The following is a 25,827-nucleotide window of genomic DNA, read 5'->3' as shown; positions in this document are numbered from 1 at the left end:
TCTCAGGCGAAGAGGTGAAATCAACACTATCAGTGCTTATATATATAATTGATAACAAAATTTACACTTTTTAGAAATGATTAACAAATTAATTCTGTACAAAAAGATTTTTGGGAAATTAGAGTATGGAATTATTTTTTGAAGCATAGTTACACTTCAATAGGGATTCAAAGTTAGTGTTTCCAGTCATCAAAATCAATTTGCAAATGCTCATCAGATGAGGCTTATCTGTAGCAAGATTTTCCACATTTCATCTTTGAGATTGTCTTTTTCCTAGCTACCAAAATTTAGTATAAACAAATATTTACTGATCTAAACTTGAAATATGTGCGACTAAGAAAATGTGTGGCAATCAAAACATTGTCAAGTTAGCATTGTGAATGTGAGTAGCATAGAGGCAGTGCCTCATGGCGCAGCTTAATAAGGGCATTCTTCAGAACGCCCTTATTAAGCTGTGGCGGTGTGCTAACAATTCCTGTTAGCGTACAAGTGCAGTCGTACAAGTGCAACTGCGTCACTACACTAACAATTCCTGTTAGCGTACAAGTGCAGAAAGAAGTTTTTCCAAGCTTAAACTGATTAAAAATTATTTGTGAACAGCAATAACCCAAGAAAGATTGGTTGGGCTAGCAACTATATCAATAGAGGTGGACATAGCTTAATAATTTAAATTTAGAAGCGCTTATAAACAGTTTTGTGTGAAATCCCTGTAGAGCAAACATTGAATTAATATTATTATGTAATGGTTTTGCATTAATGTTTCTCTTGTAATAAAAACAAAATAGCACTTGGAGATTTTCTTATATTTTTGTCTTATAATCCATCAGGGGCAATATTTAATTGTTTGCCTCAGGGTGCGATCTAATCTAGCAATAGCCCTGACTCTATGGTTAGTGAAACAGCAATTTCATCAGTCTTTTGCAAAACCATCCTTAGTTCACAGGGCTACCAAATAATAGGCCATGACTGAATCAGGCCTGTAGGTTATAGTTTACTAATTCCTGATAGAATGTGCACCTGTCTCTCACTTGGTTTAACATCAAACCAACTTGTGCCTCCTTCAATTCTGAGTATTGACTTACAATTCAAATATAGACTATGTATTGCTTGATATAATATGCCATTAATATCATATGTTAGTAGTGCTTTGAACAGCTTTTCCAGATTTACAAAACTCAAATACAGGTTTGAATCCATTATTTATCTTAAAATCTGATCCTGACATCCTTGTTTGGCCTGAACCCAGCTTGTAAACGTTTCCCTTTCCCCGATTTTTCTTAGGTTCTTTTTGAGTATGCTTGCATAAATCTTACATAGAATACTTGGTAAAAAAGCCTTGTTTTTTACATTCTTGTAATTCTTGCATTCAGTTTTATTTCCCGTTTAAACATGGAAATAAAACTCAGCAGTTAAAATATTGCAAAGGTAGTGAAGGTAACACAGAGGATTGCTGCAATAATGAGAAGGACACTGACCTGCAGAGATAAAAGGGTTATCATTCCGTTGTATAAGACTCTGATCAGACCACACTTAGACTATTGTTCTCAGATCTGGTCCCCAGGATTTGAAGGGGATAAATTAACTGGAAAGGGTACAGAGGCAGATAACAAAGATGGTTTCAGGACTGTACAGTGTTAGTTATGAGGATCGGCTGAGTGAGTGTGGACTGCAAAGTTTGGTGGGTAGAAGGAGAGGTGATATGATTGAGACTTTTAAACTGTTGAGAGGTGGTTACAGGGTTGAACAGTGGGAAGAAGTCATGACAAGGGAGCCATCCCTGGAAGTTACGAAAGGAAACTGTGAGAAAGAGGGTGAGGAGTGGTTTCTTCACATAGAGAGTGGTTGAACCATGGGGTGGTGGGAATGAGAACGGTCAATGCGTTTAAGGAGTGGTATGATAGACTTTGTGTTTCCTAGGAGGGACCTCCCTCGATGAGTCTTTTGACTCCATGGAGGCCTGAATAATAATAATAATAATAAGCTGAAGAGACTGGAATGATAGATTAATCACGAGTATCATTAGGCATGTCACATGCAGTCTCTCCATTGTTGTGTAAATTCTGTATGTGATTGCTGGCATAAGAGGTCTGTAACATTACACATGTTAATTAATGACTTCCAGATGTCTTGCAGGATCATTCCTTGATTTCTATTTAGTATGCCTTTTTGAGGGAATGACCTCAGAGGACTCCTTGAACAACCTGTCAAAGTAATTCTCTTCTATATAGGGCAGGGTTTCCCAAATTGTGTTCCACGGAAGGTGAATAAGTGTTACGCGAGAAGTTTCCTGGAATTTGTCATTTTAGTTTTCTAAGCATTTTTCATGAATAAATATTTTATAGTGGAAATGTTCTGAGGAGAATAATATTCGTGAATATGTCAAAGCTCAGACCCAGAATGCCTATTAACATCTGTGTATCGCTAAATTTCACATTGAAACCTTTCAACATTTGGGAAAGTGAATACTGCTGTTTTGACCGGTCGTAAAAATTGCCTGTAAGCAGATTATGACAATGGGCGGCATATCGTCTGTTCTCAAAACTGAAGGAAATGACATCTGTGTAGCAAATGTCAGTGACCAAGCGGCATATTTTTAAACATCGAAATATTCATGAATTATCGTTAATTTTCACACATCAAAATCTTTCAATGGGAAAGAGAATACCGCTGTTTATGACCAGTCATAAAAATTGCCTGCAAGCTGATTACAGCAATGGGCAGCGTATCCTCTGTTCTCAAAAACTGAAAGAAATAACTTTCTTTCAGTTTTGTTAGTGACCAATCAGCAAGGAAGTATAAAGAAAGTTTTTCCACTGAAATTGAAGGTCAAGGTAGTCTGTATCCGGTTCTCAAATATAGTAATACTGAATACTTTCTTCGCAAGTTCGTATTATAGGGTGAAAGTTTCGAAACCGTAGTGCCGTGATTTTTTTAAAGTAATAGGCCTACAGATTTAAATTTTAATGTGAATAAGAGACAAGGGGCTTTGTTTAATTTTGATATTAAGAAATCTCTTATTGAAGGTGTTGGTGACGTAACAGATAGTCATCCACCATCAGCCTACAAAGCGATCTTCAGGATGTACAAAAGGAGGGAAAACTACCAGCATAAAGGAGAAAAAGTCTGCATTCACTCGTAAGTACTTATAATAATATTATAAATTTTTGGTGATCAGAATGGGATATGTCAATGAAAATCAGCACAAATTGATTTAATGATGTTTATGTTTAATTATTAATTAATACATTACAAAATAACCATGGGATTCCATGAAAATTTCAAGATTTGTGAAGTGTTCCATTGTAGGAAAAGTTTGGGAAACGCTGATATAGGGCATGGAGGATGGTTGCCAATTTATCATGTGCTTTTTGACGATGTGTGCTACAAGTCCACTTTCTTCTTCCCATTTGTTTTCAACATCACCTATATATTCTTTGTTGCAAAACTTCTCAGAGTCTGACCTATGCATATTTTTCCACAAGAGCATGGAATCTTGTATACCTGGATGCTTATAAAATGGAACTTTGTGTCTTTAGTGGGGAGTGTACAAAGCTTTGTATGGTGTTGATTGGTTTGAAGGCTGTTCTGATGCTGACTGCCTTTAATGTTTTGGCTATTTTTCTTGATGCATTTCCCATGCATGGAACAGATACCGTGCCTTTCTAATTAATATGGATTATCACAGGATGGTTCATTAGAAAAAAGAAGTTTCTTTAGTACTTTTTTTTGAGTATCCATTTTGGAGGAACTTATGAAATAGGATTTCAAGGTCTTATTTCCATTTGATGTTATCATTTTTTAGTATGTTTAAAGCTCTATTTTTAAAGGTTTTGATTATACCTAATTTTTGTTGAGGATGATGGAATGGGAATGAGCTTGCTTATAGCTACCTGATTGTGTGGGTTTCTTTCTTATAGATGTCTAGGAATAGTAATGTTCTGTTCTTTTCTACTTCTAATGTGAATTTGGTTTTCGGATATTGATTATTAAGAAAATATAGAAAATCTTCTGTGTGTGTTTCTAGATGATAAATATGTCATCCACATATCTCCACCATGCATATGTAGTTTTGAGGTTGTTTGTTCTATATCTCAAATTTTTCCATGTATAAGTTGGCGATATGATAGACGGTGAGCCTGTTCATTTTATTTATTAGGTAAAATTTTCCTTTTGAAGTGAAGAATGAAGAGTTTAGGCAATGTTGGAAGAGATGTGTGATGTCCGTAGGAAATAGGTTTCCAAATATATTTATTGATTCTTCAACAGAGGCATTGGTAAATAATGAAACCACATCTAACTGGCTAATATATCTTATGGAGAAATTTGAATGTTTGAAAGTTTATCTACCAAACACTTAGTTTTTTAAATAGGAGTCTGTATGTCCTATTGAAGTGATTAGATAAGTGTTTAGAGAGAAGATATGTTGGAAAGTCTGCCATTAACTATTGGACATAAGGGGATGTCTGTCTTATGAACTTTGGGCTCATATAATCTGAGTGATCAGACTTCTGGATTTTAGTTGTTTTTTTAAGGTCTTCTGTAAATTCAAAACTACTGGAGATTAGATCATTCATTTTTAAGCGTGATGACCAAGTGGGATCGTGGTCCATTTCAGAATATGTGGAAGAGTTCGATAACATGGAAGTGATCTTGATATCATAGTCCATTATCATCATCAAATTCCTGCCATGTACCTTCAAGGGGGCGTACAGGATATGATAGTACTACATGAAAAAATTACATTATTGCTAACTTCCTATCTACAATTTTCCTCCAAATCAGTTTCTTACTTGTCAAGACTCCAACATTATCAGATCTTATATTTCTATTGTCTAAGGCACTTTTTTGTCCACTGAATATGACCATCATACATGTTTATGCACCCACTACAGAGGCACCAGAATAAGACATAGAAAAATTTTATGGCAAGTTATTAGAAGTGATAAATGCAACACCAAAGCAAGATTTATGGCTACTTATCAGAGATTGGAATGCAAAAGTGGGAGAAACCGAGGAACAAGGAATAACAGGTCGTTTTGGTTTAGGTATATTCATAGACTAGTTGAATTTTGTGCAGAGAATTCTTTGTTTGTTGCTAACACCTACTTTAAACAACACAAACGGAGATTATACACATCGATATCACCTGATGGATAATACAGAAATCAAATTGGCTATATACTTGGACAAAGAAGATGGAGAAGTGCAATTCAGTCTGTCAAGACTTTTCCAGGTGCAGATTGTGGAACAGACCATGAATTATTAGTGATTACGATACATGTAAAATGACAGAAATTGAAAATAACACAAATGTCAATCAGATATGATCTTGGAAACATACCAACTGAATATAATATTAGTATACAGAACAGATTCAACTGCTCAATTTGTGTGAAAGAGAACCAGATGAACTATGGGAAGAAATTAAAGATATAATTAAAGCAGAAGCAAAGAAGAATATTATTATTATTCAGGCCTCCATGGAGTCAAAAGACTCATCGTGGGAGGTCCTTTCTAAGAACATAAAGTCTGTCAAGATTCATCGCGGGGAGGTCCCTCTTAAGAAACGCAAAGTCTATCATACCACTCCTTAAACTCATTGACCATTCTTGCTCTCACCACTCCATCAGGAAATGCATTCCACGGTTCAACCACCCTCCATGCAAAGAAACCACTCCTCACCCTCTTGCTCACAGTTTCCTTTCGTAACTTCCAGGAATGGCCTCTTGTCATCACTCCTTCCCACTGTTCAACCAAGCAAAGGAACTCCTCAGTGTCAACCCTGTAACCACCTCTCAACAGTTTAAAAGTCTCAATCAAATCACCTCTCCTTCTATCCACCAAACTCTGCAGTCCACATTCCCTCAGCAGATCCTCATAACTATCCTTGTACAGTCCTGAAATCATCTTTGTCATCTGTCTTTGTATCCTTTCCTAGTTAATTTATCCCCTTCAAATCCTGGGGACCAAACCTGAGAACAATAGTCTAAGTGATCAGAGACTTATACAACAATTTCCAGAAATATTCTAACAATTTGTAGGAAGAAGTCCAAATGGCTGTCAGAAGATGCCATCAAACTGCTCAGGAAAGGAGGAAAATGAAGGCCACAGGAAATTTACAGGAAGTACGGCATTTGAATGCAGAGTTTCAATGACAAACCAGAAGAGACAAGGAAAAATACTTTAACTAGGAATGCCAACAAATAAAGACCAAAACAAGAAAGGAAAAACAAGAGATCTTTTCAAAAAGATCAGAGAACTGACAGGGAAGTTCAGTGCAAAGGTGACAATATTGAAAAGTAATCACAAAGGATATCTTACAGGCGGACATCAAAAAAAGATGGAAAGAATATACAGAAGCCCTTTATAGAAAAGACTCCAAAATTACTGAAAAATTCAAAGAGCCAGGATTATACACAGGAGCCATTACCACTGGAGAGTGAAGTGGTCACTTCAACAGCTATCAGTAAGAAAGCACCAGGAAAGGATGGAATATCTGTTGAGCTGCTCAAAGCCCTACGAGAAGAGGCAGTTAAATTTTTCACAGTCCTATGTCAATGAATTTGGATCACAACTACATGGCCTAGGGAATGGAAAAAATCAGTTTATATACCTTTATTGAAGAAAGGTGATGCAAGAGAGAGTGTGTGAAAATTACAGAACTATAGCACTGATTTCACATGCAAGTAAAATCTTACTTAAGATCATTCAGAAAAGACTGGAACCAAAGACAGAGGAACAAGAGATCAGATCTCCAATGTCAGATGGATAATAGAAAGAGCACAGGAATATCAAAAGAATGTCTACCTTTTGTTTCCTTGACTATAGTAAGGCTTTGACTCTGTAGATCATGTAAAACTGTGGCATGTGATAAGAACAATGGGAGTATCAGAGCATTTCATTTTCCTTCTGCGGAATCTTTATTGTGAACAAGAAGCTACTTTCCGAACATATCTTGGAGAAACTGAGTATTTCCAGTAGGTAAAGGGGTGTGACAAGGATGTATCTTATCTCTGTACCTGTTTAACTTGTACAGCGAATACATTTTAAGAATGGCAAGGCTGGCGGTGTCTTCAGTTGGAATTAAAATTGGTGGAAGAAATATTAATAATTTGAGGTATGCAGATGATACCACCTTGCTAGCAGAATGCAAAGAAGATTTGGAGGAACTTATTATGAAAGTTAAAGAAGAAAGTGCTAAATATGGCCTTAAACTTAACCTCAAAAAGACGAAAGTTATGGCAACATGTGAACTTAATGATTTTGAAGTAGATGGGGAGAAAATGGAAGTAGTTAACAATTTTGTGCTCCTCGGATCCTGAATTGATAAAGATGGGTATTGTATTGAAGAAGTTAGAAGATTATTACTCAGAAGGAAAGCAATGACAAATTTAAGCAAGATCTTTAAAGATATCAACAAAAATCAGAATCGTGAAAGCAATGGTATATTCCCTGTGGTACTGTATGGATGTAAAAGTTTGACCCTGAGAAAGAGTGAAAGAAAGAAGACAGATGCATTTGAATTATGGGTTTGGAGATGCTTACTAAGAATACCATTGACTGCAAAGCAAACAATAAATCAGTGATAGACAGAATAAAGCCAGATTGCTCCCTCGAAGCTATGATCATCAAGCAAAAATTATCATACTTTGGACATGTTATATCCAAAGAATGACAAATGACAGTCAGGAGAAGATGATGATGCTTGCTAAAGTTGATGGAAGCAGGAGAAGAGGAAGACCAAGAATTGGATGGGTGGATGGAGTTAAAGAAGCAACTGGAATGTGACTGGAAATTCCGAAAGATATGGCCAAGGACAGATCTGAATGGAGAACATATGTTCATTGAATCACAAGGAGTCGAAAACAACTCGATGTAACATAACAACGAACCTGATAATTATCTTCTATATTCTTACCAAAGTCATGGTAAGAATAAGCTACTCTTACCCATTTCTTAACTTTCATACATTTTTTCCTGCATTCTCTCAGAGCAAATGTGGAATTACTTGCATATGAACTTTCGATATGCTTTCTTCTTTTCAGTGACTGCTCCTTCCTGATTCCAGCATAGTGTTCTGAATATCATTGGAGACTCTTTCACCATATGCTTTCCTAGCTTGAATCATTGTTTTCTTTAGAGTTTGCTACTGAATCTCCAAGGTTTGATTCTTGTCTTCAACTCCTTCACTTGAATAACATTTGTATAATTGAGTCCACAGTTCATATCTGAAAGCATCTTGACTTCGATTCTTTTTAAAACAACAATTTACATGATAACCACAGTAATTAACTTTAATGAAATGAAAGTACAGATATTTCATACTGAAATAACAATACATCATCAGTGCATAGAAACAAGCAAATCAAAGCAGCAGGAATACAAGATGCATACGACAATCGGTTTGAAACAATTGCAGTGTGCTAGAAATTAATATATTAATAATAGTTAATTACTGTGGTTATCATGTAATTTGTTGTTTATAGTTATGCTGCAGGTACCTTTTTTAAAGATTACACTTTTTTTTTTCAACATGATATTGTTTTGTCTTGCTCAAGAACAAAATAGTAATCACTTTCATTCATATTTCAAATTTCCTGTGTACTCTTTTGTCTCAAACCAGCATGAAGATATCACTGTGAACAGTAAAAATATAGTCAATAGCACTTGTTATTTCATTTATCTTTTCTTCATGTTAAATTATACATATGTTATGTTCGAATATTGTATTAGTAATTACTAGTTATTGTCTTGAACAGAAATCTAGCAGGTACTTACCATTATTGTTAGCTTTGCTCTTTTCTCCATACTCTTGCTGTTTAGATCTCCAACAAGGATCAATTTTTCCTTTTTCTTTCTGCCAGCAGCCTTCTGTAATGACCTAAAAAATTATTCAACTTCTTCCTTAGTAGAACCTTTTGTGAAACCATAGGCACAAATGAATCTCATTCTCTAGTTGCCTATTTTGATGTTTACCTACATTACTGTGCTTGATATTGTCTGCCATTCAACAAGCTTATCATGTTTAGTATTGAATACTGTAGCTAGTCCTTCCTTTCCCTGATGAGTATTGACAGAGCATAACAATTTTATTGGTAAAGGGTTGTTACCTGGTTAATGTGAAAGAAAATTTTCATAGAATAGGTGTGGGGGGGGGTAGTAGAACGATGGGACATCATTGGAAGCTGTATAAGAAGGGTGTGAGCTGGGGCATAAAGAGTGGGTTCCTTGCATGGAGAGTGGTTGGTTGGTGAGTGGAATGCATTTCCTGACATTGCAGTGAATACAGATATGTTGAATGAGTTTAAAGCTTGGTTTGATGGACTGTGTGTACATTCGTCGAAGAGCTTTTGGGCTCCATGGAGGTCTGATGCTAATAATAATGATTATTTAGAAGAATCTGTTTTTGTCTTGGTTTCAGGAACACCAGTTATGTTAATATTATTCTCCTCCAGTTCCAAATTCTTTTTCACTGATGCATCTTGTGTTGTGCCAATCTTGAATTCTGTTGATTGTGATTTGCAGTTTATAAAGTTTGTTCTAGTAGCTGAGTTTTCACTGTTTGCTCCTGGTTTCCTGACAGACAACAAGGATCTTTTTAAACCAACAATGCCCCACCCACTGTAAAATTCCATCATGCCATACCATCGTTTTATATTTTAGTTTAAGCCAATAAGAATACAATTTGGTTGACTAAATTCCAAATTATCAGCCCATTGTTGTTCTTTCAGTATCCAGGTAGATGCCTACTAATGGGGTGCACCATGAGAAGATGATTACTTTTACGTTAGAAACCCCAGTGGTTTCTGTACTTTCCTTGAGAGGCTATGCCGAGGTCTCCTCTTAGTTATCTAACTTTGACCCTTAGATAACGAAATCTGTAACATTAATGTATCAGCCAAGGGTCAGATAATCTATGAATCCTACCAGAGATTAAATACAATATAGTACCTTCCAAAGTCATTTTGGATATCTGCTTAGTAGGTTCGTATTTGCATACCAGATAAATCGCCTACTACCTGAAGATATTCACATACTATGCACATCGACCCATACCCTGTGATAGAAAGCAGATGTTTGCATCATATTCTATATGAAGTGCATCTGTTAAAAGTGTCTTGGTTAAGTTATTTTGAGTTCTAAAAACAGAACCAGATCTTGTTGTCCTATTTCTTAGCAGTTTTATGTACAAAACAGTTGTAAATCTATAGTAATTAGTGCTGCGAGGGTATAAGGGTTAGATGATTCAAAAATCCTGCTTTTGAGACCAATTTGGAACTTTCTCAAGCCATTTTAGGGAGCCAGTAAGTGATGGTAGTCTCATACTAGGTGCTTACTCTTCTGCTTAATACATTCATGGATGTTTATCCATGTCCACAGAAAGTTTTCAACTCAATGTTCTAAACTCAAATTGACAAGAGTAGTGACATCCAACCAAATTGGCCTTAACCTTGAGTATTTATTTTTATTCTCTTAAATGTGAATTAAATTATGCATTATAGATATCATACTCTAGTTAAGAGATTTGATTCTTTTTCTTTCTTTTTTTCCCTTATACAGGAGAAAGAGAAGAAATTGAAGTAACAGCCCAAAGGCTAATGGGACGTACCCTTACAGTAGAGGTGTCAGTGACTACACCACGCAATGAAATTCAACAGAGAGCACTTGATATGGTGAACCGTTATATAGATGACTTGCTTATTAGAATTCGAACAGACTTAGAAATTGCAAAACGAACTTGCCAAGAATATCTAAATGCTTGTTTATCTGAAGCAGGAGGCCCGATAGATCAAAAATTTCAGGCAGCAATAATAGAATGTACAGCTGATGATCAAAAGAAAACAAGGAAACGTTTAGAATCATTGTTGACTACCATTGTTCATGCCGAAGGAAATACGCATCGTTAGCAGACTTTAGGATTTCTTCTGGAAAACAAAAATGCAAGGAAATCCTAAATTTTATTTCCAGAGAAATAGGAGTTTTGTAAACTTTTTTTCTGAAAAGAATTTTATGTTGCATTTTTGCTGTTCATAGAATTCGTGGATACTGTCAGTTTACTGCACAGTATAAGAACACTCAAGACTATCTCACTGTGTGAGATGACTTTTGATGGGTGTACCATTATCGTTAACAGTTGTAATAAATAATTTGAATACATCTGTGGTTGCAGCAATTGAATATTTTAATCTCTGTATATAAAAATGTGTAAGGTAGAGCCCATGTCTATAGCTTCTTAACATACTTTGAATAAATCTATTTTAGAATTTCTTGTATTTCTTTTAACATTTGACTACTTGAGCAACTCATTATTTAGTTCTGATTATTTTTTATCTTAATGTTTTGAAAGGAAAATTGTGATAAATTATCATACCATCGAGATATATACCACCCTTAACTGCAGTATTAATTATCCCAGTAACCAAGATACCTTGCCTTGGAGAGGGAGAAGTTTTTTATTTAAAAAAAAAAAAAAAAAAAAACCTCAATTAATGCCATTGGATTTTGTTCAACTTTTTCAAATAAATTATTACTAATACTTTAAATTAGTGAAAAATCATGATGCTCCTAATTGTTTACTGTAGAAAAGCTAAGCTAAACTATTTTTTTGGATGGAGCATATCCTTTGTAAACAACTAGGCTCTTATAAATTTAATTTAATACAGTTTAAAATGAGTGATATTAAATAACATACCTGTGTAAAATTCTTGAAGTAAAAATGGTGAAAACTTGATACATGGCAGCAGAAGATGGTATGCAATTTTAAGTGAAGGGTGAAAGATAGCAACAGCTAAGTGTATAAAATGCATTTAAAACCGAAAATGAATTATGCAGATTTTGGATTTTGAAGGAACAGTTTCATTACATCAAAATTTGCAAATGAACAAGGAAATAAATTCATCCCTGGTAATAATAAAATTTGCTGCCATGTATCAATATCTTTTATAACAAGCTATAGATACAATATCAAAACACAAACATATAACTGTATCCACAGAAATAAAAATCAGCTAATATATCTTTTAGGCCCTTAAAGAATGGCAAAATTTCTCCAATAAATTACAAATATTAATTAGTAATACTTCCTACATAATAAAAGAACATCATAATAAAAAATAGAAAAAAAATCTTACCAATTCATCAACACATCCTACTTTCCTTTCCCCCACCCTCGCTTTCTCCTTGCTCAAAGAAAGTAAGCTTAACGCCTTTTAGTTTATTTATAAATTTATCTAACTATACATTTTCTCCAGATGAAATAGATGTATTAAAAGTCTAAATTTTGCCATCCTTCCAAGTGTTTTTCAGAAAGATAAACAATATATCATAAATAGTAAAAGAATTCCTACACTAAATCTCTCGCCACGACTTTAACATGCTTTAAAAAAATACTCTCACTTTATTATGAGTAAAGTCGATGAAGGAGATATTACTGTAATAATAAAACAGATTACCATAATAAAATTCTTGACATTGTTTTGTTTGAAACCTTGACAATCTCTGAAGATCCCACTTCAAACATTGTCAAACAAAATGAAAAACATTTGCCTCACTGCTTATTATTAAGAACACAAATTAGATAAATACATTAGTAAAAAATTAAAAAAAAAACTACTACTTCTCGTACAAATCAGTCCCTACTATTTTCAGACAAGTAAAAATACATAAACCATGCAGCCCCATAATTTCATACAAGCATACCAAAATAGCTCCCCTATTTGAATTTGTCATGCTCCTACTAAAACCATTATTAAAATATTCAAAATTTATGTTAAAAAAAATACTGATCAACTCTTGCAACATATTAAGCAAGCTATCATATCTCCCAATAATATTCTTTCTTCTTTAGATGCTTCATCTCTATATGCAAATTAATACTAAAACCCTTCATGTTATCCACGCCCTGCTTATAAATGACCAAACCTTATTGGAACGTTTGTGTAGCATGCAAGGATATTTTAGTAATGGGATTTCTGTTCTTTTTGGTATGTTTTTTTTTTTTTCTTTGTAGTAGATAGTCAGGTATGGGAATATTATAATCTTGATAGTGTTAAGCAGGACTAATGGCAGAATTATCTCCTACAGATGTCCTCTCTAATAAGAGTAATAATATCAGCAAATTTCTTTAAATACAGTGATAAATTTTATGAACAAATTTTCAGTCTGCCCATGGGCCAGAATGTGAGTACAATACTCATTGAACTTTTTCTTCCCCATGTGGAAACAGGAAACATAGTTCTTATTCCTCTCACTACTGATTGACCTCACTTATTACAAGGAGGTACGTGTACTGTGCATTGGTAATGCAAATGCCATACAACAATTAATTCAACACCTTTAGCCCCAGATTAAAATTCACAGTTGAATACAAAGAAAATAAAAACTATAAACTCCTTGAATTTCACCATCATTAGTGTGAAAAAAGGCTTGTGGTATCAAAGTATACCACAAGCCTACAAACTTTGGAAATTATTTGCATTTCACCTCCTGTCATCCTTACTGTGTCAAGAAATCTGTAATGTAATATTAACACAATTTTATTAATGTCTACAAATCTCATCTCCAGATACAGCTTTAAACCAAGAAATTACTTATCTGAAATATGTTTTCAGCTCTCAACAGTATTCCAATCAACTTATGGACTGGGCTATTCATTAAGCCCAAAATCACGTCTTCTCTAAAAAAAATTACATATTAACACCACATATATCTAAAATTCCCATATGTGTAAGAGAATTCCTCCTCTAACAAGCTGTTTAGTTTATGCCTCACTTCAGGTAAAGTTCCAATAGATTGGAAAGAGGGAAAATAATTCCACTGCATAAGAGAGATTTCAAGACAGAAGTGGCAAATTATATGCCAATCAATATATCAGGAGTAGTGGCAGGTCAACAAACATGACAGGTCAGCACCTGTCATGTTTGTTGCTGGCTTACCATGTATATAATAGGACATTTTTTTTGGAACAATAACTATTAAGGTTTTGGAGAAATTGATAAAAATTAGTATTCAGGACTGGGTGGACAGAAATATGGTACTTTATAAGGGACAGCATGGTTTTGTGAAGGGTAGGTCTTGCCTTAGTAACTAATGTACTTTCTATATTTAAGTAATGGTGAAGTTGGATAAAGGAAATCCTTACTCAGTGATACTGCTGGACTTTGCAAAGGCATTTGACAGGATTCTGCACAGAACTCTGTTGCATAAATTAGAGCAAATGAAAATGGATCTCAAGCTAGTGATTTGGATTAGAGGGTGACTGATGGACAAATATTAAAGAGTGATTTATGGAGGAGCCGAGTCCAGTAGAAGGCAGATGACTAATGGTATACCTCGGGGCTTGGTACTTGGTCCTCTGTTGTTTAATTTGTACATTAATGATATTGGAAATAATTTGAAAGGTGATGCAAAATGGAAGAGTGGTAATCAGTTCAAACGATGTAGACTGTGTATTGTATTAATGGAACTGAACTGCAAGAAGTTGACGAGACAAGGGACTTGGGGTTATTGTGGACAGAGAAATTAAGTGTAGAGGGCAGATTGCAAATGTTGCCAAAATATCACATCAAATTACATGGTTGTTGAAGAACACATTGACAAGCAGGGATAGGAAAGTTATTGTTCCACTTTATAAGGCATTAATATACACAGATCTGGGCATCTGGATTTCTTGGTGGTGATGAAATGGAGAGGATCCAGAGGCAAGATTGTTGCAGGTTTGTGGAATGTTGTCTACAAGGAAAGATTGAAGGTCTGTGGGCTCCAAAAACTAGCTAATAGACATAAAAGAGGAGATATAATGGAGGTACATAAGTTATTAAAGGGATTTTATAGGATTAATACTGATGACTTTATTCTGAACAGCACAGGAAGAGAGAGAATGAGGGGTCATCCCTGGAAATGGTGTAAGAGTGTGGTTAACGAGGGTGTTAGGACTAGATTTTTTGCTTGGAGCGTGGTGAACACGTTGTCAGCGTCGGCTGTGAAAGCTTCATCTGTTAATGAATTTAACAAGTATAATATATGATAGATATTGTGTGAATAATGGTTAGTGTGACAATGTAGGGTATCCCATGATGAGTCTTCTGACACCATGGAGACACCACACTAATAATATATCCAAAACATAATGCCATAAAACAAATATTCAAATTATAGAATTATCTTTATTACCTAACAACAAACTACAAAATTTATTACAAATATAGAACAACAAATAACTTGGGCTGACATGCTACTATGCCGTAATGTTTACAAGCTTAACTGTCAGGATGCAACACTTGTTATTTTGGTTCCACCATTCGTTCTACCAAGTTTAATTGAACGTTATTAAGATTGTAACACACTCATACATGACTATCCACTTTCCACCACAAACAAAAACATACCAGAAACAACAGAAATCCTACTACTGAAATATCCTTGCATACTGCACAATCAAAGCATAACTTGGATGTTGAAAAGGCTATCATAATTTATTTCCAGGAAAATTAATTCAAATTACAATGTTCTGAATTGCTAGAATGAAGAACCAATCCATTGTGCTATAAACACAAAGTGACCCTATTTACTATCCTCCTTTATTTCAATTAAACAAAATAAATTACTCCCCCCCTATTATCAAACTTAACCAACTCCTCCTCATACATTTTACAAAAAAACGTGTGGCAGCTCAGTCAGTTTTCAGATCATCTCAATGGATGATTTAATGAAACGGTCAGCACATGTTATGTTTGTTGCTGGCTTACCATGTATATAATAGGGCTTTTTTTTTCCTCCTCAGTTCCATCAAAATCTGCTTAATTCATTTTTGAATTTAAGTTTTTGCTGTCGGTTTTAATTCTTATCTTCATGCATTTCCTATGCTCATTCGTTTCTATCTTTCACCCACCACTTAAAATTGCATACCATCTCAGTTCCAGTCAAGTCCTTTGTCAAGTTTTCACCATTTTTACTTCAAAACTTTTAGACAGGTATGTTATTTAATATCATTAATTTTAAACCTTATTGAATTAATCTAATAAGCCTAGTTTCTACTGTAATTCCTACTAGTTATTCATTTTCAAGATTTAATTTGAATATTATAATGATCAACTGTAATGGAGTACTGTTCCAGCATTTTGTTCAACCATTTATATATCAGTGAATGGTAACATGTCAAGGAAATGTGCAAATTGAAAAGCACTTTAACCAAACATGCATGATCAACCTTAGCTAAGCATGTATGTATGTATGTAAAGGTTAATGAAAAGAGTGACAGCATTGCCATAACACAACGCTAAGCTAAAGAACTTCATTAATGACACCAGGTGCTATGGTTGTATCAGTTTGTATTACATAGTAGCATCTGTGATGGCAAAGTATTTAGGTGAAGATGTGGTCATTCAGTTGATCTAGAGCAGTATTTCCAAAGTGTGGTATGCATAACCCCCAGGGGCTCCCAAAAGGTCTTTAGGAAGTATGGTACTTTTTTTTTTTTAATTGTGTTTAACTGATATTTTTTCACCATATTGTTGAATTTGAGCAGGTCTCTTCAATCATTAATTTTTAAAAATTAAAAACTAACACTTAAAGAATTCTTAAACAAAGTTGATGGCATGATCACATTTCAACTGCATGGTTTTGAACTGTTTGCATTAAAAGTTTAAATTCAAATAGTTTGAACCACATGGTCAAAACTTTGCTAAATTTCATGTCTCATTAAACTTTTTTGTTATTATTCAAAATTTAAATTTTGTAATTTTTGTTTCTATCTTATACATGTTGGATTTGTGTAACTAAAAATGTATTTAATAATTGTTAAAAAGTTTCACATATTTGTAATTTATTATAACTTCTTCCCGATGATAAAAAAAACAAACAAAAAAAAACTTGCACTTTTTTCTCATCACAGATGACCTAAGATGACTTCTGCTGGAATTGTTTTGTAGAGGTCTGAACACTGGGATCACTTAGTAAACATGACAAGAATTGGGTAGTTTTATAGATGTATATCAGTGCAGTTAATGAGAGGTCTGAAGGCATTTCTCTTTGCAGAACTTTCCTGATTTTGAAGGATGATAATATTATTGATGGTTATATCTGATTTATAATAGGAAAATTACATTCTTCCATGTAACAAAACCACCTATTGAGTGTCCATAATCGTACCGAGAACTAGATTAAAGATCCTCTCCTTATTAGATAAGAAATTTGGATCTCTGCTTCCTTACATGGCAAGTCTATAACTTTCCATGTAAGGGCTATTTTTGGCTTGCCAATCTAGGTCTTTTATTAGAAATTCCTCTTTCAAGGACATTCTTTTACATTTGATCATGTGTCACGAAAACCAGGGGATCAAATCTATGCACAATAATCTATACGAGGCCTGATCAAGGCCCTATACAATGAACCAGAACCTCTTTATTTCTAAAAGTTAAGGTCCTCTGTATTGTTGCCGTAATATAATATGTCTTCACAACTTGTGTTAGCTCTGAATTTCAGATTCTTGTCCACCATCACTCCACGGTCTCTTATCTCACTTCCCCACAACATTTCCCTGCCAAGGGAAATTTTTGGGGAAGTGAGGAGCCTATCAAATTTCAGGACCTTGCACTTGGCAACACTGAATTGACAGTTCTATACTGTTGCCTACTCAGTCTATTTAAGTCTTCCTGTAAGGTCACAACATATGGTTGATTATTCATCATCAATCTTCCTAGTTTAGCATCATCTGCAAATAGACATATATCACCAATTAAACCTATCCCAATATCATTGTTATAAAAATTAAAAAACAGTGGCACCAAAACTTACCCTTGAGGCACACCGCTAGTCTTTCCTCGTTTGAGATTGCGTTCCCCCCCCCCCCCCATACACAACTTGCTGATACCAGTCTGATAGCCATTCACCTATCCAACTTACTAGTCTGTTATCCAATCCCATCTGCTTCAGTTTCTGACCAACTTGTGTCAATCTATCAAAAGCCTTTGCAAAATCTAATTATACCACAGTATATGCATCTCCCTTGCACAATAGATTCATCATCTAGTTATTAAACATAAGCAATTTTGTAAAATGGACTTAATACAGCAAAACTAAAATAATGATTGTGGATTCAAAGGAACAAAACTGATAGATAAAATAGTGATTAGAAATAATAAGAACATGGGACAAGCAAAATCGTTTGTATATCTTGGAGGAGCTATTCAAGAAGACAGAAGATGTAAGTTGGAAATTTGAAGAATTGCTGTGGCAAAAGAATTATTAAAGAAAAAGAGATCATTTATTACAAGTAAGATGAGTAAAAAATTGTGGAAAAGATTTATAAAAACATTTGTTTGGAGCATATTCTTATGTGAGTGTGAAACTTACACTATAACAGCAGAAGTTTGGAAAAAAATTGAAGCATTTGAAATGTACTATTTGAGAGTATTGCTAGTAATGAATTCTTGCATGAAAAGTTGAGCATTGAAGAAGACAATCATAGAAAGAAAGATGAAATTCCTGGGATACATGAAGACATAATGGATTATTTCATATTAGAAGGGAAGATACCAGAGAAAAAGAAGAGGATGGCCAAAATACGCATTCTTAGAGGAAGAGGAAAGCTAGATATAGGATGACCTGGAATTATCCATAGTGACAGGGATTGTACCTTATAATGATGATGATTATACCACAAAGAAATTAAGCTGGCTAAACTATTATTCCATTGCCTGTATCCAGAAATTCTCTTAAACAGTGGAGGTCATTACCAACTAACTTCTAGCTAGAGGATCACAATTATCTACTGTCATTCTCATTCTGCATCATACTTTTAGCTAACCTTGTATCCATCTTTGAACACATGCAATGGAGAGAGTTAAAGAAACTCATGGCTCCTTCACATTTTCAGGGCATTTAATTGTGTCTGGTATAAAGACATTGTGCCACCATTGTATGGTCTTGCCTTCAGTCCTTTGTGATTGGATTACCAGTTTCCTTTCTAGTTATTCACTGTGTTATAGCATTGCAATCTCTCTTTGGATTTCTCTGTCAGTACTGGTGTACCAGGGTGTGCTGTGATTTTTCCTCACTCTCTTCCTCCCATACATAGATGACATTCTCTCACTAACCACAAATGCTAGCTGTAGTTCTGCATACTATATTCTTCTTTATTCAACAAATGGAGATTGCAACACTCGCATAACTTTGCTTTAAGATCTCTCATAACCAATGTCTTAACAGTGATATCCTATCATTATTCAGTAGGGATGTTGAAAATAATCTAGTGAACTTTGCAACACTACTAAAATGCAGTCTGTCTTATTTATCATGAGAAAGATGTTGCTTCTTCCATGAAATACTTGTAACCTTAGGACAAACACATTCCATTCATAACCTCCTTGGCATCAGAAAACTCTGATCTTCTGTTCTATTCTTGATATCAGATGACTTGAATCCATTTAGTGTTGAGAACCATGATTGTAATACTAGTAACAGTGTTTCATGCGGCAGCGAGTTTGAAGCCATCTGGTGTGAGGTGGAATCTAACAAGATCAAATACAGTGGGGTGTTGTTACAGGCCTGATGGATTGGTTGCTTGTGATGAAGAAATGCATCGCCAAATAAAGATGATGGGCATGAAAAGAGTAATCATAATGGAGAACTTTAATTATCCAAACATTTAGTGGGTAGCAGTAAAATCTCCAGAGGAATTAAACTGAATTTACTGAGCTGTTGCAAAACAACTTCCTCAAGCAGCATATGACAGAAGAAACTTCAGGTCAGAGTATTTGATTTGATTATAGTGTCAGAGGGTGTTTCAGTTAAAGACATAGCTATTCTGACTCTGGTTGGTGACAGCGATCATATGGCATTCACTTGGTAAGAGGCTAAGTTTATGAATGTTCCATTCAGAAAAGGTTACATGCTGAACTACAAAGCAGGAAATTATGACCAACTGGATGGGAAGAATATCAGCAGTGCATGCAAAGCATTTAAAAAATAGTTAAATGATGCAACATAACAATGTGTCGCAAGAGTTTGAAGAAGAATAAACAGTGTAGGCATCAAATGGATGTGTAATCTTATCAAGCAAGAGATTCGTAAGAAAAGGATATGTGGAAGGAATAGCATGTGCATAAGGATGATGTATATTATGAAAATTATAAGCAGCAGGCCAGAAGAGTCACAGCTGTTGTATGGAAAGCTAAGCCTAATTATGAAAAGAAACTGGCTTTGAAGCTAAAGATAACCCCAAAATTCTCAATACTGCAAGTAAAAGAAAGAAATAATATGAAAGATTAACTCTACTGAATGTAGATGGTGTGAGGATGACAGATGCAGAAGTTGTTAAACTAATGAGGGCTCATTTTGCTAAAAGCTATCAAAAAAAAGCTAACTTGATGTATGCAACATTTAGCTTACTGTTATCTCTTCACGAGATGAAGAAACTCAGGTGTATAAGGAGGAGGTATTAGAACTGTTGCACAAACTGAATAAGAATTCAATAATAGGGATTAATGAGATACCAGCATGGATGCTAAAAGAGTGTTCAGTTGAACTGGCTATTCCTTTGACCAGGTTATATAATTTGAGCCTCAGAACAGGGAAGATTCTGTAGGAGGGAAAGAATGTATGGTAATCCCAATGCACAAGGGTGGGCAAAGACCGATATGTCCAGTTATTGACCAGTCAATATCTCAGGATTGGTGGCAAAGATTTTGGATAAATTGGTTATAAAGCTTGCATTCAGAAATGGATTGACAGAGAACTCTTGGTGGTTTATATATATATATATATATTTGATCCATACATAAAAGGCCACCACATTAGTGCTGTGTGTGAGCAAGAGGAATAGAAGAAAGGAGGAATCTGTTCACATTTTGCTTGAACAGCTGAGGGTTGTAATCTTTGGGAAAGGCAGAGTGTGGGACACTGTTCCAAAGGACAGAAGTAGGTGGAATGAGAGAGGAGGCAGTGAAATTGGTTCAGTGAATTTCAAGATGGACTGTAAAAGGGTGTTGGTTAGCAGTGGCTCTTGTTTTGATGATTTTGGAGGATAGTGGAGGAATTATAGTGGCCAATTCAGCAGAGCATTGTCTATGAAGATATCTGTAGAAGAGGCACAAGGCAGAAACTGAATGTCTGTGAGAGAAGGATCATTAATTAGCTGGATTGCCCCCTTCTGTATCAAATTGAGCAATCTTAAGAGGATTTTGGTGTACCACCCCCATATATGGGAGCAATATTCCATGGCTGGGTAGATTTGTACTTGGTATAGAGTTAGCAGGTGCGAAGTAGTGTCTTGTGTGAAAAAGTACATCAAGTTTTTTGGCTGCTGCAGAAGCTATAGTTGAAATGTGATTGTACCAGGAAAGATCGGAGGTATAGGTCAGTTCAAGAAGAGAAATTTGATCATGTTTGGGTATCTCAGTATTATTGAAAGTAAGGAAGGGGTGACCTCTTTCTTGCAAGAGATAAGACATAACTGAGTTTTGGCGGCACTGAAATTTATAGGGTGGTTGTCCTTGCTCCACTGGGATATATACTAGATCTGAGCTCATTTCCCCTGGTCATGGTGTATCTTGAGGATTCTAATACTTGACTACTACACGGCTTGTCAAATGAAAAGGAGGAATGGAGTGTACTGTCATCTGCAAAGCTATGGATAGGATTGGAAGTCTGTGAGAGTAGGTCATTTATATACAAGAGAGTGGGTGAAAGAACAGAATCCTGCTGTACTCTGCATTGGTGAAGAAATCTGAGGAGAGTAAACTATCCACAATGAGATGTGGTGAGCGACCAGTGAGAAAGTTGGCAATCCAGTTGCAGAGTGAGGAAGGCAGACCATAGGATGACAGTTTGTTAAGTAAGCCCCTGTACCAAACCTGATCAAACCTTTGAAATGTCGAGGACAACCACGTGGGTTTCTACATAGCCAGGTAACTGTAGATTGCAAGTGGCATAGTCCATGTTGTTGGTCGCTGATTAATTGGTATGTTGCTGGGTGGTTCGTGGTTCAAGAGTTGTTTGTTGATGCCCTCCATAACTTTAGAGAGAACAGAAGTGAGAGCAATTGGACAGTAGTTTGTTGGTTGACTTTTATCACCTTTCTTTGGGATGGGCTGGATGTGGAGCTGTTTTCATTTGTATGGTAGATGCCAGTTGAATAGGATAGATTGAAGTACAGGATAGGTGTTATTTCTGGGGCACAATTTTTTAACGCCATAGATGGGATGCCATCAGAACCAGATGTCTTGCTTGTGTTCAAGTTATTAAGGATTCTTTGAATTTCTTTTTGTTGGTAGATATGAAGGCAGCCATTCTTGGTGGAGTGGAGTGGACTGATGCCAGTAAGTTGGCCTTGTCTGTAGGTTAGGTAATTACAGTACCATTGGGATGTGAGAGTAGTAAACCTAGTGGGACAGAAGTTGTGGTGCATGATTGGAATGAATTGCCCATGGATGTTGTGTGTGCAAGCAGTGTGAATGAATTCAAGAACAAGTATGACCGCTGGCATATGTAGTATGTGGCCTCACTGGATGAGTCCCTGTCTTCTTGGAGATCTCTCTTAATAATAACGTATGTATAACATATCCTAGGTCTTTTTTCATGCAGTCAAGCACCATTGAGTTCAAATGCCACTTCCACTGAGCTACACACACTCTTCTTTATAATCTAGATGCAAAAAATGTCAGAAGAGAGTATCTCCTTGATTTCTGTAGAGAAAATAATTTTATAATTGCAAACAGTATGTTTTACTATAGACCTACTCACAAGTACACCTGAACTTCACCATACTCAAATATTGAAAACTGCATAGATTACTTATTAATTTGCAAAACTTGCAGTACTGAACTGGATACAGATCATGATCTTCTATCTGCCAAGATCTGATTAAAATTTTACAAAAAAAAAAAAAAGAAACAAAGTAAACCTGCTCAAACCAAATCTAGAAAAATTCCAATTGGATATTGTTAAAAGCATATCAAAATGAGATCAGTCAAAGAAAGAAGTTAATGTAAATGAATGGAACGTTTTGAAAAATATTATAGCCAGCTCAGCTGACAGATTTTTAGAGAAAAAATAAAACAGTAAAGTCATAATAAATGGATAACACTTGAGATAATGAAATTATGGGAGCAGAAAAGAACATCTGAATAAACTGCATAATGATCTAAACAGAAGCCTACAAAACCAGTTAGACTTGACTGATTGATAAAGCAGGCAAATATACAGAAGCTTATTTACATCACAACTCCAAATTTCTCTATCTGCAGTTAGAGATCAACAGACTACATTCCTTCACTCACCACAAAAGACAAGGGAAATATTAGAGAAATCAAACACCTAGTACAAATACTTCTCTATCTTTAAAGAACAAAGCTTTCATCTGCATATAGCCACCATAGAGGAAGCAGTAATCCTTTCACTTAACCAAATGAAGTTATCAAAAGCACCTGGAATTGATGAAATACAGAGTTCAATAACAATGGCGGACTAGTTAAACAACTAACCAAACTTTTCAACAATATTCTTTTCAATAGGACTATCCCAAATGATTGAAATTGATGAAAATGGCAAAATCTTGCCTATACATCAAAAATATGATGTTCAAAAATGTAATAATTATACAACAATTATTCTTCTTTGCCACTCTTACAAAATCATTGTAAAAATAATACAGAATTATCTAAATAACATTTACGAGTAGCTAAGAATAAGCTGGCTTTAGGAAAAAACAAGTCAACAACTGACCATATCTTTACTTTTCATAGTCTGGCTGAAATCACGTGAGACAAGGGAGAGAGGCCTTTATTGCTCTTTGTGGATTTTAAACAAGCATTCGATTCCTTCAATAGAGAAAAACTTATTCAGATATTAACAAAGAAAAACACAGACTGAAACATTAAGGTTTGTTTCAAACTACTATCAGAATACAAGAGTAGTAGTTCAGTATCAAAATAGCACAACTGAAAAACTTGAAATCAAATGAGGAGTTATGCAAGGATGCCTTTTTTAACATTTTCATCTGAAACTCATTAAAGAAGCAATGTCCTTAACAAAAGGAATAAAAGTCGATGGAAAACCAATCACACACATATGTATGCAAATGACGTAGTAATTATAACAGATAAGAAATCAAATCTCCAATACCAGCTTGCAAAATTACAAGAAACCTGCAGAAATTATGATTATAAATTCAGATTAAACTAATTTCCCACGATGAGTCTTCGGACTCCTTGGAGGTGTCACGAATAATAATAATAATTTAAATTCAAAAACAAAGATAATGAAAATTGGAAGATAAACAGATTAACACTCAATCGAGAAATCATAGAACAAGTTAATGGTTTTAATTACTTAGAAGCGTACTTGACTACAAATTTAAATGACATAGCAACAATAAACACACTCTCCATTGCAAGGTCAGTGATGAATAAACATAATAAAATTTAGAAAAACAAAATTTCTACAACTCTAAAAATAAAATTATATGAAAATATAGCACTACCAACAGCTCTGTACAGAACAAACTTGAGCCTTAAAAATAGAAGCAGAGAGAAAACTGTTGGCTTTCGAAATGAAATGCTTCAGGAAAATAAACAGAACTCATTGGACAGAACATATCTTGCAGCAAGTGCTGCAAGATTTGAATATTCCTAATTCAACAATCCGTAACAGTTAAAAAAAACATAAACTCCACTGGTTTGTGTGATTGGAATCGGACAGACTTCCTCACCCCGTATTTGATCTACTGAGAAGCAGCAGCTTTAAATGATTGTGCAGTACAAAGATTATTAAATGAAGAGGAGGAATGGATAGAAAAGTTTAAAAATGAAAGAGAGAGTGAGGGAAAATATAGGTCTCTGAGGTGCTGTGCCATCTGGGTACTCTGGTATGCATGTTTTCAAAAGGTTGAGATCTTATAGTTTATTTAACACACCGTTGAAATGTGTCAGCTGCACTGCATATATAAGGGAGGGGGGGGAGCCTTGCTCTGGAGCCCAAACCTGGCACCTTAGACCTCAAGCAAGGTGGTGGTTCACTGCTTCCAAAGTAATCTACTAACCCATTATCTGCTTTTAAAAAGGAAATTATGCATCTGTAATGCCAATACTTGCTGGTTTTGCCAGAGCACTCTTGGCAGAGTCAACCAGTCATCAACCTAACATATACTTCATTATGTAACTTGTCTTTCTAATAGTTCATTTTCATTTGTTTATAGAAAATACAAACGCTGGAGATACATGTAGTATTGGGATACTACATAAACAATACAGCACTACTTGTGGAATTCAGTTATATTTGTCATATTACTGTAAACTAAAATAATAACCTGTGCTGTAACACACACAAAATCAGGACAAAATATATCTCGGGTATGTCTGAAGAAAGAGACAAATTGAACCACAAAGTCTTCACAGAATTTTTTAAACTGCATATCAAACTATAACCATTATCATAAGGACAAACTCCTTCACTTGCCAAGTTAGGAGTATATTATTATTATTCCTGATACCTCCAAGGTGTCCAAAGACTCATCGCGGGAGGACACCTACAACTGTCTCAACCACTACACAGAACCTCTACTACGAATCAATGCCATCTACCGCCTCCACCATCACAACAACTAGTATTTTTTGTCTGTAAATTGCGTGTGTTCTGAAGGGCCGATTTGTTTGTATGTGGGATGAAAAACCCGAGTTTCCGGGAGAAAAAACCCTGCTACCTCTGTATGAGATCGGCTAACTCACCTTCAATTGAAATCGTCCAGATAAAGATTCTTCCCGTTGCGACGAGAATCAAACTTAGGCCTATTCCAATCGAAGGGTGCAATGTATTGTCATTCTTCCAATTGCG

The 25,827-nt window shown here is 35.2% G+C and overlaps 1 protein-coding gene across 2 annotated transcripts in view; it reads left to right on the top strand.

Moving 5' to 3' along the window:
- LOC150095363 (BAG family molecular chaperone regulator 2) overlaps positions 1 to 11,156 on the top strand; it is a 66,616-nt gene extending 55,460 nt beyond the window's left edge. For both annotated transcript variants that reach the window (XM_090410054.1, XM_090410053.1), the window contains exon 3: positions 10,561 to 11,156. In XM_090410054.1, coding sequence (XP_090266180.1) covers positions 10,561 to 10,907 — 347 coding nt within the window. In that variant the 3' untranslated portion in view covers positions 10,908 to 11,156. The remainder of the gene's footprint in view (positions 1 to 10,560) is intronic.
- Positions 11,157 to 25,827: the final 14,671 nt, after the last annotated feature.

The sequence above is a fragment of the Typopeltis vanoorti genome, chromosome 20 (genome assembly GCF_054136105.1).
Source record: "Typopeltis vanoorti isolate ZY-2024b chromosome 20, IOZ_Tvanoo_1.0, whole genome shotgun sequence".
NCBI lineage: Eukaryota > Metazoa > Arthropoda > Arachnida > Uropygi > Thelyphonidae > Typopeltis > Typopeltis vanoorti.
This window is presented reverse-complemented; position numbering and strand designations above follow the sequence as displayed.